The sequence below is a fragment of the Salminus brasiliensis genome, chromosome 3 (assembly GCF_030463535.1).
Source record: "Salminus brasiliensis chromosome 3, fSalBra1.hap2, whole genome shotgun sequence".
NCBI lineage: Eukaryota > Metazoa > Chordata > Actinopteri > Characiformes > Bryconidae > Salminus > Salminus brasiliensis.
Genome location: NC_132880.1, coordinates 45,726,190 through 45,741,839, shown reverse-complemented (window position 1 = coordinate 45,741,839; position 15,650 = coordinate 45,726,190). Strand labels below are relative to the sequence as shown.

The window sequence follows — 15,650 nt, the reverse complement described above, 5'->3', positions numbered from 1 at the left end:
AGAGACCTGGATAGTGCCGATTATGTCGTAAAGTACCATATCTCGTGATTTGTTCGCATGTCTTGCTCGGTATTGTCCCAGAACTCAGTAATAAGGTACTCTGATTAAACCTGGATTGGGACATTTCTAGTTATAATATGGACAAAAATGTTGGGACGCAACTCTAAATCACTGAAAGTGGGTGTTTTGTTTAGTCCCATTGCCTCAGGTGGATAAAATCCAGCAACAACAAGCCAGCTGGGGACATTTCCTCCCTCCTAGATCTTCCACCATCAGCTGTGAGTGGTATTATTATTGAACAGTGGAAGCGTTTAGGAGGAACCACCGAGTGTCTGACCACGTAAAGTTACAGAGCGGGGTCAGGGCCAAGTGCTGAGCTCAGAGCATCCAGGCCTCCAGGCCTCCAAAGCTCTGCTAACTTAATAACTGCAGACCTGCTGCTGTCAGAGCTGCAGAGGGGGACCAACTCCATATTAATGGCTATGGGTTTATAATGGGATGTTACAAAAGCTCCTGTAGGTGGAATGTGTAGGTGTCCCAATACTTTTGTCCATATAGTTGTTTTGATTGCTTTTTAGAAAAGATTGCGCATGAATGGATGTCTTTTGGGAAGTGCTCATATTTGAGGAGCAGTGTGTGAGAGAATAAGCGAGCGAGCGAGAGAGAGAGACTGGACAATAGGTCTTTGTGTCTCGGGCACAGTGAATAGAGCGAGTGCTTCTGAGCTGAAAGTGGAGGAGTGTTATTTTAATAGACCGATAGACTGGAGGCCTGGAGGATGAGCAGGCAGCATCTCGCCTCTTTGCCGTAGTGCCCTTGTCTGGTGCTGGAACATCATACCAGAACATTTTCTGTTCCATCCTTGGCCAGAAGGGGGGGATAGAGCCAAAAAAATGACATCATCCATTCTCTGATGTCTATTCCACTGCTGTTTTTAATGTTTTTTTTTTGTTGTTTCTAGCCATCTGCAGTCAAATCCGTCAAGCCATGGTGCTGTAAATATTGCATTCTGTTTGTCTGAGGTTACCGTCCACGAGGTTTTCGTCTTCTGCTTTGTGTTTCTTCTGGATCAGAAACAGACGGTAGAGCCTGTGCCACACTGTGGAGAGATCAGATGGTTCTGCTGGTTCTGTTTAATACTAAATGAATAAGTAAATCTTGGCTTTAGGCTTTTTTCTTTTAGTTTGCCTGCAGTCTGCAATATGTCCGCCCTCTGATGAGGAAATGGAGAGAGGAGGAGGAGGAGGAGAAGGAGGATTGAGCAGGCGCAGCTTCTGTTGTTGCCTGTGGCACCGTGGGTACTGAGGAGGACTGCAGATATAGGCACATGTGTGTTCCTGATGTGCTGCAGCCTTTTCAGTGCAGTAGTGTAGGCGAGGGGGCCCTCTGCTGGCCACCTCGCTCTCTGCTGATGTTACTGTTTAGGGGTGTAACCTAGATTACTGTACAGTCATGAATTGTTGACAGTGTTGTTGCAGCTGCTGCTGCTGCTGTTGATGATGATGATGATGATGATGATGGTGAAGAAAGAGAAGCCAGTGTGGTGGTTTATTGTGGGCACATCTTTTGTTGGAAACCAAAAACACTATAATGCTCTATAATGGTCATATGCATATAGCATTCCAGCATATGGCAGTACGCTACAGGAAGCGCTCGGGTCATTTCCGTCTTTCCATTGTACATCGCTTGTCATCGGCATCGCTTTGGCCATGCTGCTCGTCTGGAGTGCAGGAAACACTTTGTCAGGTATCATTTTGAAACACCGGCCAAATGTTAACATCTGTTCTAATACTTAGGAGTCTGACGTCGTTTTGCACATCTGGAAGCTGTAATGTACTGTAATTATATCCCCACATTTCTTAATTGCGTATCTGCGCTGTCCCACGGAAACCTCAGATCTTCAAGACATATCTTTACAAGACTTTACACCAGTTCCTTTTCTAGCATTTCTATTGGTCATGAATTTATGAGACTGTGTACAGAACAACTGCCAGATTTACCTTATTTAGAAAACTGAAAAACGACAAGGATGGATATACAAGGTTTTTGTGTGGCAGCGACGATATGCCTTTCAGAACAGTCAGATCATTGTTAAATCTAATGGCAGTGGTCGAAACCCAACCCTGTGGAGCTCTTGGAGTACAGCCTAGCTGTGACCCATTAGGCTTATGTAAGATCAACGTCTAGACTTTTCTCTATGCTGGCACCAAGGTGGTGAAATGAACGTTCCAGCTCAGTCGATTTTCATCATTTTAAGAACTTTTAGCATTAATTCAACAGTAATTAAAGGCTTGTGATTGCACTCTTGCCTTATCTATTTCTTTTTATTTATTATTTAATTTATTATTTATTTATTACCGAATCTTTTACATAAATTTAGATATTACATTTATATATAGTTATATAGTTTTTGTTATTGTGGAGTTTATCTGTACAGAGTGATCTCCGGTGGCCCCTCCAGTACCATCACAATCCCAAGGGAGCGATACAGTGAATAAGGAAGGAAAAAATTGAGCAGCTAGACAGCGAAATGTACAGATTTACATATATAGACACACACACACACACACACACACACACACACACACACACACACACACACATACATACATACACACCTAAACATACACTCATACCGCTATGCATAACCCTGTCCAACATACATACATATACACACACACACACATGCATATGCCCAGATCAGCCACAGCACTGAAGCTGTGTGTAGTGTGTATACCTGTTGGGTATTGTGCATCTTTTGTATCTAAATTTTTGCATTTGGCCGTAACCAAGCTTCGAGATGTGTTTGGACTCATGGGATGTTTTCTGAGTGGACAGCGAAGCACTGCTGGATAAGAGCGTCTGATAAATGATATTTATCTTCAAGATTATGAACTCCGGTTGTGGAAATCCATTGATTTGTTGTTCAGGCTTATCTGAGTGTGTTTTGGGGTTTTTTATGGGGGGGCTACGAAATCGCCATGATTTAAACTCTCACTCCTGAGGATGAGGGTGAGGCTTTAAATACAGGCTGAACTGCTATGTTTGATAGAAAAACACCAACAAGACCTAGCATGTAGCATTAGCATCACTTATTCTAACCCAAAAGAACTGATAAAAAAGAAGGAATTACCAACACGAGAACTGACGATCATATTTCACAATTCACAACTGACAATCATACCCCCCCCTCCCCCTCCATTTTTCCCCAATTTACTTATATCCAATTCCACCTGTCATCCAATATTACACACGTGGCTGCTAAGCTAGATGGGTGAAGGCTAGCATGGCACTGCTTCCTCTGAGACGCTTGAAGCTCCACCGCATCTTCTCAAACTGCTGCTAATGGCGCAACATCATTGGTCAGCTCAACATGCTTGGAGGAGAACACTACCTGTCAATTTCCTTAGCCAGCCAGAAAGCACCGGCTTTGGCGAGCATTGCATTGCTGCGTGATGGGGTGAGAAAGTTGACTATCCAGGCCGCCGACAGAAAGTGAGGTCAGTTATGCTCTCAGTTAGACTCCCAAGACTCCCATCCTACAGACGGCCAGCTCCTAATGATAGGGCCAGTGCTTGAACAGGTGCATTCCTCGAGAGCAGGCCAGTAAAGCACTACTCGCATATACCTGCAGCTGCAAAGGGAGAGTACCTGAAGGTAGATTAACCCAATAATAATCACAATAATAGAAATTTACATTAGTTGGAGCCCTAATTGTGTGTGTTTGTGTGTGCGCAGGCCTGATGAGGACGGTGAGGAAGACTCTGGGGCTGCCGGAGGAAGGCAGAACCATGATAACCTATACAGAGTGCACATGCCCAGCCTGTACAGCTGTGGCAGCAGCTATGGCAGTGAGACCAGCATCCCTGCAGCAGCACACACCGTCAGCAATGCTCCCGTTACCGAGTACATGTGAGTGACATGCACGCACTCCCCAAAGTGCCATACATGCATATACTGTCAGAGTAGCTTGGGTAACATGCAGCTTTAGGCACTTTAGTCATTGGGTCAGATAGCATAGCTTCCCATGTTAACATTTGCTGTCAGCAGTCTGTCTCAGTGTATATGAAGGGATATCTGGCCTCTCCCTGCCCCAGACTGACTGAACTTAAACAGCCCAAACAGTCCAGGGATGGGAACGCACCTGCTTCTTATAAGCCGTTCCCAGCACATCCCAGAACGCCAGTTATGCTACCCCCAGCCACACGGGAGAGACTAATAAAGCACTAGAATAGTCTTCCAAACAGAGCCAGGATTTGTTTGTTTTTAGTCTTGATGAAGAAGCCTCCTCTGTAGTCCACACCATCTGCCCTATGCATTAGCTTCAGGCCCCCGGAGAGGCCTGGCCGTCCCAGTGAACTAGGCACTGCTGGGCCGCAGCAGCTGCTCCCCTTCAGCTATGGCCCTGCACGCAGGAGAGGAGGTGAGCTACCAGCAGGGGGAGCCAGAGCTCAGACTCGCAGAGTGAATGCAACCCACACAGAGATAGAAAGAGACCATTTGTCTACAGCCCCTCTCTGCTCTGGCAGGTTTGCCTTCCTCTTCCTCTGAGTTTTGTGCCATGCCAAGTCTAACATGTCTGACCTCAAAAAGGGCTTTGATTAACTGGAACTAACTGTCTAGGCGAGATGGTTGTAGGGAATGGGCATGAGTAATTAACTAACAGAGTACACGTTACATCGCCACCTGTTAGACTAGTCGAATACGGTTAGAAATTCACCAGTGGGTCCCTTCAGGCAGCATTCAGACGATGCCTTTTCAAGCTCTCTCAGCCCTCACAGTGCACTCGTCCAGCTCGTGCAACCTCGTACTGAAGTTTACTTGGATAAACATTAACCTTGCGGTTGAGTGGCCACTCAGCAGTGAAGTCCTGGCCAGAAGGCACAGAAGAGCCACAAGTCATGCATAGCTGGCCAGTTACAACTGAGCCTTCTCTCTAGTCCAGTGGTTCCCCAACCTGGTCCTGGAGTGTCCTCTGCCCTAAGTAACAGTCCAGTTATTTAACAAGTCCTCCTTAAGTTTGAGTGCGTGTGTTACAGCCAGAAAACACAAACATGTGAGAGACCAGGTGATTCTCCAGGAGCAGAAAGGTTTTTTAGGAGAAGCTAGTCATGGCTGTTTTAAACACCCAGACTCAACATGAGGATTACCACAATAATTTTTCTGACATCATGTGAATATAGCAGCTCTTCTTTACATCGTGTCAAAATGTCATAATAAATGGACCAATAGAAATGCTCCAAAATGGCTGGAATGAAAGAAACAAAATTATTTTACATTGACTTCCATTGAAAGTTAGGAAGGTAATAATATGTGTATTTTTATTATTATTTTATTATAAAATAAAATAGTTATGTTTTAGAATTATTTGTATTATTCTGAACATTATTATTATTAGCATTAGTATTATCATTATTATAATAATAATATATATTATTCACATTATTGTTACAATTATTATTTGCATTAGCATTATTTTTATTAGCATGATTGTAATAAATATATATATATATATATATATATATATATATATATATATATATATATATATATTATTCACATTATTGTTACTATTATTATTTATTATTATTATTAGCATTATTATTATTGCTGTGTCATGTTTACCTTCTTGTCAATCAAATGCATTAATGGTGCGCAACACACTCCCCCTTTAAAAAAAAAAAAATGGCATCGTCTGAACACCCCCTTACAGGACCTGCTCTAAAGGACTCATTAAAAATGTGCAGTAGATCACTTGCTTGATTAATAATATTAAGAATACTCACCAAATTACTCAGATGCCCATCACTAGATGATAGATCTTCAGGAGGATGCTTAGTAACCACTGAGCTAGAGTAGCTGTCATACAGTGTGCACTTCCTTACTCACAAGACATTAATGGGACTGGCCAATTATCCAAATTCATAACTGCATCATTTTCAAAGGCTAATGATAGCTTAGTGCCATCTGCGCCCGCTAAATACTGAAGTAGTGAAAGACAGTGAAGTAATGGACCTTCAGAGTACTGCATTCTGGTGGGTGTGTTATGTGCGTGCTCATGCATGTGTCCCTCCTTCGTCACACAGGACACAGAATGCAAACTTCCAGAATCCCCGCTGTGAGAACACTCCTCTCATTGGGAGAGAGTCACCCCCTCCCTCTGTAAGTGTCTGACTTACTTAACACTCCTCAGTGAATGACTACACACGCACCCACCCACCCACCTACCCACACTCAACACACTACACACTCCACAGAGTCATTTTGACAGCCTTTTCGTGGGTAGGCTCACCTCATTCAGAGCGCACTCTGTCGTAGGTGTATATGCTCTCTTTTTTTGTTGTTCTGGCTTCCCACACTGTAGTTCATTCACTTCACACAGAGAGCGGGAAAGGGCACGGCGCCACCGCTCACAAGTCCATCTGCGTGGGTTAGGAGGCTGAACCGTCTGCCGATGGACCGTTCTGGACAGGCTGTCAGGCAGGCTTAGAGTTTGGTGGGATCACGCAAACGGGGCCTGTTAGACCTTTCAGATTTGGTTTGCGGTTCCTCGGTTAGAGGACCTAAATGCCAGTTCCTGGGCGATGTTAATGGGATTGTAATGGTAAAGAAAGACGGTGGAACTGACGGAGTTACTGGTTTGCCCGACGGGTCAGGACTCGGGACGATGGCCTTGCTGTTGTAAGTGGACCACCATCAACACTGAAACTGTGCTGTTGCGTGCCCTCCCTCCCTCCCCCACACCCCACCCCACAACCTTTTTCATGCTGTGCATGTCCCCCTTTAGCCCTTATGGCTGTGTCTGTGAATGGAGATGGACGCTGCCATGTGTATCTACTCTACACTCTCTTGTCGTTGTTTTTTTTGTTTTTTTTTTTATCTCCCTCCCCTCCGCTGCGCAGTCCTATCAGACTGCCACGGATGCTACCGAACAGCGCAGCTGGCAGTTAAAGGCCTCGGAAAGCTCCCGCTCGCTTTGGTAACCGCCGCTGCCCGTTTCAACAGGTACTGAACATGCCTGACCTCCACATACTGGCCTGTCCTTCTCCCTCCATCTCTCCCTCCAACTCTTCAGAGACTAAACCACTGAGACTTAAACTCGAACACTGTGATGAGTCACTCCTCCCCTCACTTCCTGTTCCCAACCCCAAAGCAAGCTGAGCCCCCTTTCCTCTGGTGTGTGTCGTGGTTTTTCTTTCCATCACCTGTGGGCAACACTGCAGCCCTCTTTGGTCCTCATCTTCACGTATGAGAGAGAGGTTTGTGTAGCCTGTCCTGTGGTAGTGTGCAGGTGTGTTTGCTGCTCAGGTTCCTTTTGCTGGTTTTCATTTGGCTTTGGTGTTGTGTTCTTGTGAATAGCAGTGGAATAGCAGTGCTTGTGAATCCCTCAGTAGTTGAAGGCACGTAATGAAGATGTCTTTTTTTATTATTATTATTATTAATATTTTTTTATTTTTAATATTTTTAACTCTTGTGTTGTCTTAAGAGACAAAAAGGACCTGACACTAGTCATACTGTGAATATAGCAGCTCTTCTTTACATTGTGTCAAAATTTCATGATAAATGGACCAATAGAAATGCTCCAAAATGACTGGAATGAAAGAAATAGAATAATTTTACATTGACCGTTAGGAAGGTTTTTTTTTTCCCCCTTCTCCTGAAAAGTTGGCAATTTGGAGATGCAAGGTTTTTGTGTATCAGCGATTATTATTATTATTATAGCATTATTATTATTATTATTATTACTATGGTTATTATTATTATTCTTATTATTATTGGCATTAGTATTATTATCATTATTGTAATAACAATATATATTCACATTATAATATTATTAATATTATTATTATTTTAGCATTAGTATTCTTAATATTAGCATGATTATAATTGTTTTCAGCATTAATCTAATTATTATTAGCACTGTGTTTAACTGCAGAGAAAACCGAAATTCAGCACTAAATTCAATGACCTTTCCTAGAGTGACCCCAACGTTAATGAACACGAAAAAAAATTTTCATGCTTCCAAAAAAGCTGGTTGTAGATCGTCTAGTAAATATAAAAATATACAGAACAGAACGTTAGGGCTACACAAGGGTTAAATGGCTGTGCACTATAGCTTCTTAAACTTCATGGAACCACCAAAGGCTCCAGACTTGAGCTCCTCGCTCCTTTAACGTCAGCATAACCTGGCCAGCGTTCCATGTGTATCCGTAAGCCTTAGAAGGCTTAGTTTAAGAGGTTATGGATTCTCCTGTTGGTCTCCAGGGCCTGTTGGCTGCATTAAAACACAGGCTCTGATGTTTTTATTTATTTTCTTCTGGCAGAAGCTTTTGCTTGTTTTTTCGGGTTAACCTTCTACTTACAGTTGCAATAGAAATTATTTGACCCCCACTGCCAATTAGGTTTATTAGCCACGTATGCAAACGTACAGCTGTTTGCAATAAACCAATCAAACAAGACAAATTTAAATATCTCAATTAGTAGAACAAGTGTTTTCTCCAACTTTAACACAATATACCTTCTAATTTTACAATTTTTAATGACTTTTACAGTCTCAGAATTATTCAACCCCTTCATAACCAGCGTCTTTAGTACTTAGTAGAACCCCCTGCTGCAAATGTGCGGCATAGCCAGACACCATCTCAGGCGGCGTTCCTGAGGAATCTTAGCCCATTCCTCATGGGCAGTGGCCTCCAGTTCTCGAATATTCTTGGGTTTGCTGCTGCAGTCGCCGTCTTCAAATCCCAGCAAAGATTTCCTGTGAGTTTCGAGCCAGGCAACTGTGAACGGCCACTCCAGAATCTTCCAGGACTTCTTCTGAAGCCAAGCCTTGGTGTACTTTGAGGTACGCTTGGGATCGTTGTCCTGTTGGAAGTTTGAACTCAGTTTGCAGTGAGGGTGAATCATTTCAGTTGCAGATGTAGCTGCTACATTTGTACCAGGCCAGTGCAGACACTAAAGACCGTGCCACCACCCCCCTGTCCTCCTCCGAGAAGCTAAGTCTAAATCTTCAAACCACACAATGCATTGAATTATGGATATTCCACGTTCGTTAAGGTACATAATTTATACATTACTTGTTGCAGTGCATTGTGGGGATGTTAATAGTGCACAAGTAGTGCACTATATAGTGAGTATGGCACCATTTTAGATACAGCTTATGTGACTCGATTGAGAGTCTGAGAGCAATCAGCCAATCGAAGTTCCTCCAAACACAGAAAGGAGTGAGAATACCTCTGTTGTCTGTCAGTTCAGCTTTCTTTTAATGTTCCTGCTTGTAAAGGAAGCCTTTAGGAGAACCAGCTCCTAGTTTTCACACCCAGCTGTTGTGCATCAGACCATAATTTGCTGTGTATAAGGAGTAGCGCGTCCCCATGTGTCTAGTTGTAGTTCATCTAACCATCTAAATGCCTGTAATGAAAAACCCACATTATGGCCCTGATGCGTCGTCTCGTCCTAGGCAGTATGTATTGTATTATTCACTGTCGGCTGTTTGGGGTTGATTGGCATTCGCTTTGTTCGACTTCACACACTGTGTGATGAAAGTGAGCTTCTGTAGTCTGTCTTCACCGCAGGCGCGTTTGATCCGTGACCCAATTTCAGTGCAGCACTGCGGCAGAAATCATGTTTCCTTTAGAAGGCTGTTGAAATGATTCTGTGTGTTTTAATGCTGGAGCTGAGGGCTTTTTTAAAACTCCTGCTTAATGCTCATGCCTCATTTTCGGACGTATCCGTACATGGCAGCTTATTAATCTGTACTTTCCTCAGAGAACCACCCAGGAGCTGGAGCTTTTGGTCGCTTCCTGAGAACTGCCGTGACTTCATTTATAGTCCTTTTACCATTTTTTCCAGATCAGTGATGGTCCCAGTGTCCCGTCTTAACCCAGGAAAGCGACCTAATGCACTGCGAAAAGTGATATCTCACTGAAATTCTCTTACATCTTGTCTAAACATCTGCTATTTCTCATTTTACACTGTTATAAGAATGTTAAGTAACATAAAACAGGAAGATGACAAAATCCTGCTCCTAAAAACTGGGGTTACACATGGGGTCCAGCCCATTCCCTTCCCCTGTACTCTACTCACCCTCTGCATCGCAAGCTTACGTAGGCACCTCCCTTGCTTGCCCTTGTTGCTGTGGCCATTTATGATCCGATCTGTGACGCTTTACACATTTCACTACACTAAAATGAGAATCCTACACCTAATAATTAAGGTTTCTGTGGCTGTTTTTGAGCCGATCATTAACTCTTCCATTGGAACCAGGAAGATTCTACACATAACCTTCCCCTCGCCCATCCTCTAATCATCCACTACATCTCTAGCTCTTTACTTACATCAAGTAGGTACCTTCCTTCATCAGTGTCTCACTGAATCAAGCCCAGGACACCTCAGGAAAGTTCAGAAGTGAAGTCTGGAGTTGTAGACCCACTCCCCTCCAAGCTCATTTCATGAGATTTCACAGGACACATAGGATTTACTCCCAACCGCACTACCTCTGTACCCATAGCATGCTTGCACCAAGCAGCCTATATCTCCCACCATAATACTACACCTTCAAACACACTCTGCCCTCAACTACACCTCAGCCCTTCTTAGCCACGTCCACTGACTAGATCCTCCAGTTACTTCTGACAATTCCTTCATGGCTGCCCTTAGCAATTGGCCTCTGTATCCGAATATAACCAGTGAAGACGTGACTGCCTTCGCAACAGATCCCCTAATGCCGGTCTCTACTGGTCTAATACATGCCTGCCACCCACACTCTCTCACCACATAAGATTATTATTATTTATATATTTGTTTTAAGTCATATTATGTACTAAAAATCTACTGTTATTATCTACTAAAATTTAATTGCAGATAGTTTGGCTTGTTTTAAGCACAATTTCTTGACAAATGCTGAATTATCTTTTATTTCTTAGCGTAATTAAGTTATTTACCAATAGAATAAGACAAAAAAAAACAGGTCAATCAAGTAAAAATAAGCCAGAAATAAGTTATATACTTATTAAAGTTCGTATTTATCTTTTAATATTACTACAATATTGCTACAATAATCTCAAACAACAAATAGTAGAAATTCAGCCTACATTTAAGAGGATTTTACTTGCTAAGATATCTTTTTTGCAGTGTATGAGTCTCCAAGACCTCCAAGGCATTTTCTTCTAATTAAGCTCTCCACTGAATGCTATTTCTAAGAATACTGAGATCGAAGGACAGACGTCTCTAAAAACCAGTCCAGTCCAACGCCCGCTCTCCCAGGCCCTGTTATCAATGCATGTGTCAGTGCAGACCTGTTGTGTAATGTATAAGGAGTTGCTTATGTCCACTGTTTACACTGTCCACTCTTTGTCTCTCTGCAGTACACTTCCAGCATGAGGGCCAAGTACCTGGCCAACGCCCGGCCAGACCCCAACAGCACCGCTGCAGCACACTAGAGAAGCACTGGGCCCTCTCCAAACATCCCATCCCACCCTTCCACACACACACGGTCACACATGCACTCACTCACTCACAAATGTGCCCCTGTTTCTACGGCCCAAGAAGATCCAGACTCCAGCCTCCAGCCTCGAGAACCCTCCCTTCAAGCCCACCCATCCAGCCCACCCATCCAGCAGCTTCAGCCCAGTAGGTGCACTGGCCCTTTTTGCTGTGTGTTCTTCAGGCCCAATCAACACACAACGTCCAACGTCCTCGCATCATGGAAACACACTCACCAGAGCAGAGGGCCCCTTCTGCTGTTTACAGATGGCTGACCACAGTCCCATCCAGAGCCCAGCAGGCAGGGCAGTGGGTTGTTTCTAACAAGTGTGTGTGTGTGCGTGTGTTTGTTTTTGTACACATATGTATATGTGTGTATGTATGTGTGTTTGTTAGTCCGTGCTGCCCTTGCTTTCTTGTGGTGCTGTTGCCAGAAGACCCTTTGAGCCCTGTAATTACAAGCCAGAAGGGGGTGATTGGGCCTCCGTTCACATTCCTGCATGACCTCTTCTATAATGTGACCTCCTCTATATATTAACATATATAAATATATGGGATTTCTAATGTTTGACATGCGCCGGCGACGTCCCTCTCTGAGTAGCTGGACTGAAAAAGCGATACAGGCTCAGATGACAGCGGGAAGAGAAGAGCTGGCGTCAAAATTTGCAATACTGTCTTAATACGAATTGCCGGACTGGTGTGAACAACGTGTGTTTTTACCTTCACTGATGCAGTGGTGCTAGATAACGAAATCTGAAAAGAATACTGCCATTCTATATGTGGAAAGGGAAAAAAAGTAGCAATAGTGAGCTTCGGGGGTGAAGAACTGGGCTTGGGGTTTCGCTGTAGTTTAGCCTTCCGCCGTCAGCTCTGTTTTAGGTTGGGTTAGCATTGATGTATAGCTTTTGTGGTCAACTTTGGGGGGGGGGAGGGGAAGCCCCTGTGTAAGTTTGTCCTTCCTGTTTTCCACCACACGGACTGCATATAAACAACCACTTGGAGGTCCCTGGCGCGGCCCAAATGAAAAAAAAGTGCTGGAATACTCGCGGCAACACTGCAAAGCCTCCAGATGAGAGAGGTGTTGAACTCCTGACTCAGCTGTGTTGGATTACATGACCACAGACATGGCATCTGAGCGTTGTTTGGACACTCCAAACAACGCTGAATCCACTTTGACATATCTTGCCCACTGGAAGGCAAGCCCGAGATATCCTTGGCCAACGTTGAACTTGGTTGAACTGGATCTTGCATTCATCACAGTACTCTCTGACTGCGGGTTTGTCTGAATCTTCTCTGGGGACCACTTAATGTGATATTTTGCTCTTGCGTGTCTCCGCCTGCGGAAATGACAGGTCTATGGGTTATCTATTACATTTGTCTTGCATGCTTGCAGATGTTCCCCCTCCTTAGGAGGGTTCGTCAATAAAACATGTCACCACTGTTGTTTAAAAAAAAAAAAAAAAAAAGAAGAAGAAGAAACAATGAAATGTACTTGAGAACTACTCCGTGCTGTACTGTACACCAACGATGAACTGGACAGACTGCTGAGTAAGCCTGGACACTGGACTCTGACTGCTGTCCAGATTTTTTTAGTTTTTCCCTCCTTTGTAAAGCAGTATGGACTCAAGGAGGAGAAAAACCACACTGACTAGCCAATTTCTCCACTCCTGGAGAAAGGACGGCTGCCTCAGTCTGCAGCTAGAAGCTCCTGGACCTCTTTGCAGCCATTACAGTCTCTCAGTAGGACCTACAGAGCAGCTTTTCTTTCTCACCACGGCACCAGATCATGGTCTGAGCAGTACTTCTAAAGAGTACTGATTTTGGATCACCAAGGTCTCATCCATGTAGTAGTAGTCATTAGGCCTATTATTACCAACCAGCTCTGATCCTGGGGGGCAGCACTTCTAAATCTGACATGCTCTACATATATACATATATATATATAAACATGAACTTCTGGTTGCAACCCTCAGACAAGACCAGAGAACCTCCAAGGTCCAAGGAGGAAGTGTCTTATGGAAGCGTGCACCACATCTTCTCAGAAGACTTTAGATATCCTGCACTCTTTTACACACACACACACACACACACACACACACACACACACACAGATATATATATATAATGCCATAGGATACACTACCCTGTATCTCCTCTGCTCTGCTGGAACCCTCACGTCGATCAAGGCTTTGACGCAGATGGTCTCCTGCAGTGAGAATTGGGTCATCAGTCGGTCAACGCAGGACACCCAGACACCCATTTAGGATGAACGTCCCATCTCATGAAAGAGGCCAAGCTGTTCCATGTACAGCCACTTTCCAAGAACAGCAGTGTGCATGCTGTGCAAGGACAAACCTCCTCAAAAGGATGTCCATGCTCCTGGGGGTCCGAGGTCGAGGTTCCTCTGGAGAGGACATGTTAATAGGGAAAAGAGTTAAAGGGAAAACAAAAAAAAAAAAAGCCTGAGTTATTTGTGTCATTAGCTCCTACCTGAACATCTCTCGCTTTCTGGACTGTGTGACCTTTGTTCATTTACTTCTCTGAGGCATGGTGACCTTTCAATGTGGAGTGTGAAGTGTTCTCATGTGCTACTGATGCTTGCATTGGGTTTCTTGATGGATGCTTTTGTCGCGATCAAATTACGAGGCGAGGTTCCTCGACTGTGCCAACAACCAAACCACGACTCTTTGACCTTCCTTGTAATCTTTTAAATGTTTCACATCTTTTAAATGGGCCTTTTTGTACATTCACACAGCTCTGTCTGGCCTGAGCGACCAAACTACTCACCTGTGAACATGAGCCCGACGTTTTAAGAATTGTACTTTTTGTTTTGTTTGTTTTTTTTCTATGTGAATGACCATTTGTTAGTGAGGCAATATTTTTGGGTTTGGTTTTTGTTTTTCGTTACATCAGCATACTCTGTTAATATCGTATTGCTATACCGATGTATATACCATATATAATACAATGCAAAATGAAGAAAATGGCTCGCGTCAAGGACATTGAATTTGCAATACCATAGTGCAGACGGTCACTCTTCATCTCATCTTATTTTTTAATTCCTTTCAATTTCTAGTCTTTGTGGCAGATTTTTAGAATGAGTAGTAAGCACAAAAGATGATCTTTTGTCTCATGTGAATAAATGAGTTTGGTATTTCATTGAATTGTTTTGATAAAACGTCACTGTAGAATTCCTCCTTTGACCTGTTCTGTTTGTTTCTTTGACTTTTTTGCATTTACTAAAATACTGTACATGTATTTTACCTGTGGTTTTATTGAGCTTGAACTCAGTGTTTTCAGATTAAAGTACATTAACTGATGACCCAGTGTCGACATCTCTGACTTTTGTTCATTCGTCTTCAGAATGATTTTCAAAGCTCGATCGGGACATCTGTAGCTGAATTCTGGAGATATAAGGATTTTGCATGACAGTAACATCTATCTAACCATTGCCTTTACTCTTGAGGAACCCCTTTTTCCTATGGGTAAAGGTGCACGTATTTGTCACTGTACTAGGTACAGCGAAATGTGTCCTCCACTGTCTATTCCTGCAGGATCCCTGCCCAAAGCCGTTCGCTGGAGCCATTTCTAGAGGCAAACACATTCACCCCTCATCCAGAGCTGTGTCTGATAGCCCAGGTCTACTTATTGCTGGATTTTCTCCAACTGAAACCAGGTATGGTCCACCATACCAGGGGCAGTGGTGGCTCAGCGGTTAGAGCACCTATTGTTAACAAGGTTGTGGGTTCGATACCTGGGCTCGGCAAGCTGCCACTGTTGGGCCCTTGAGCAAGGCCCTTTACCCTCTCTGCTCCCTGGGTGCTGGAGTTGGCTGCCCACCGCTCTGGGTGTGTGTGTGTACTCACTGCCCCTAGTTCACTAGTGTGTGTGTGTGTGTGTGTGTGTGTGTGTGTGTGTGTGTGTGTGTGTTCACTACCACAGATGGGTTAAATGCGGAGGACACATTTCGCTGTACCTAGTACAGTGACAAATACGTGCACCTTTACCTTTACCCACAGGAAAAAGGGGTTCCTCAAGAGTAAAGGCAATGGTTGGATAGATGTTACTGTCATGCAAAATCCTTATATCTCCAGCATTCAGCTACGGATGTCCCGATCTAGTTATTTCTCCTCCCGATCGAATCAGAGTCTTGTATTAAAAGCTTT

At 43.7% G+C, this 15,650-nt stretch overlaps 1 protein-coding gene across 4 annotated transcripts in view; it reads left to right on the top strand.

Moving 5' to 3' along the window:
- The window catches only part of ttyh3a (tweety family member 3a), an 80,852-nt gene extending 66,046 nt beyond the window's left edge, over positions 1–14,806 (top strand). The window contains exons 12-15 of one of the 4 annotated variants that reach the window (XM_072676373.1): positions 3,739–3,912; positions 4,323–4,423; positions 6,087–6,162; positions 11,367–14,806. In XM_072676373.1, coding sequence (XP_072532474.1) covers positions 3,739–3,912; positions 4,323–4,423; positions 6,087–6,162; positions 11,367–11,382 — 367 coding nt within the window. In that variant the 3' untranslated portion in view covers positions 11,383–14,806. Of the gene's footprint in view, positions 1–3,738; positions 3,913–4,322; positions 4,530–6,086; positions 6,163–11,366 lie in introns of all 4 variants that reach the window. The other 3 variants (XM_072676372.1, XM_072676374.1, XM_072676375.1) reach the window with 3 other exon arrangements.
- Positions 14,807–15,650: the final 844 nt, after the last annotated feature.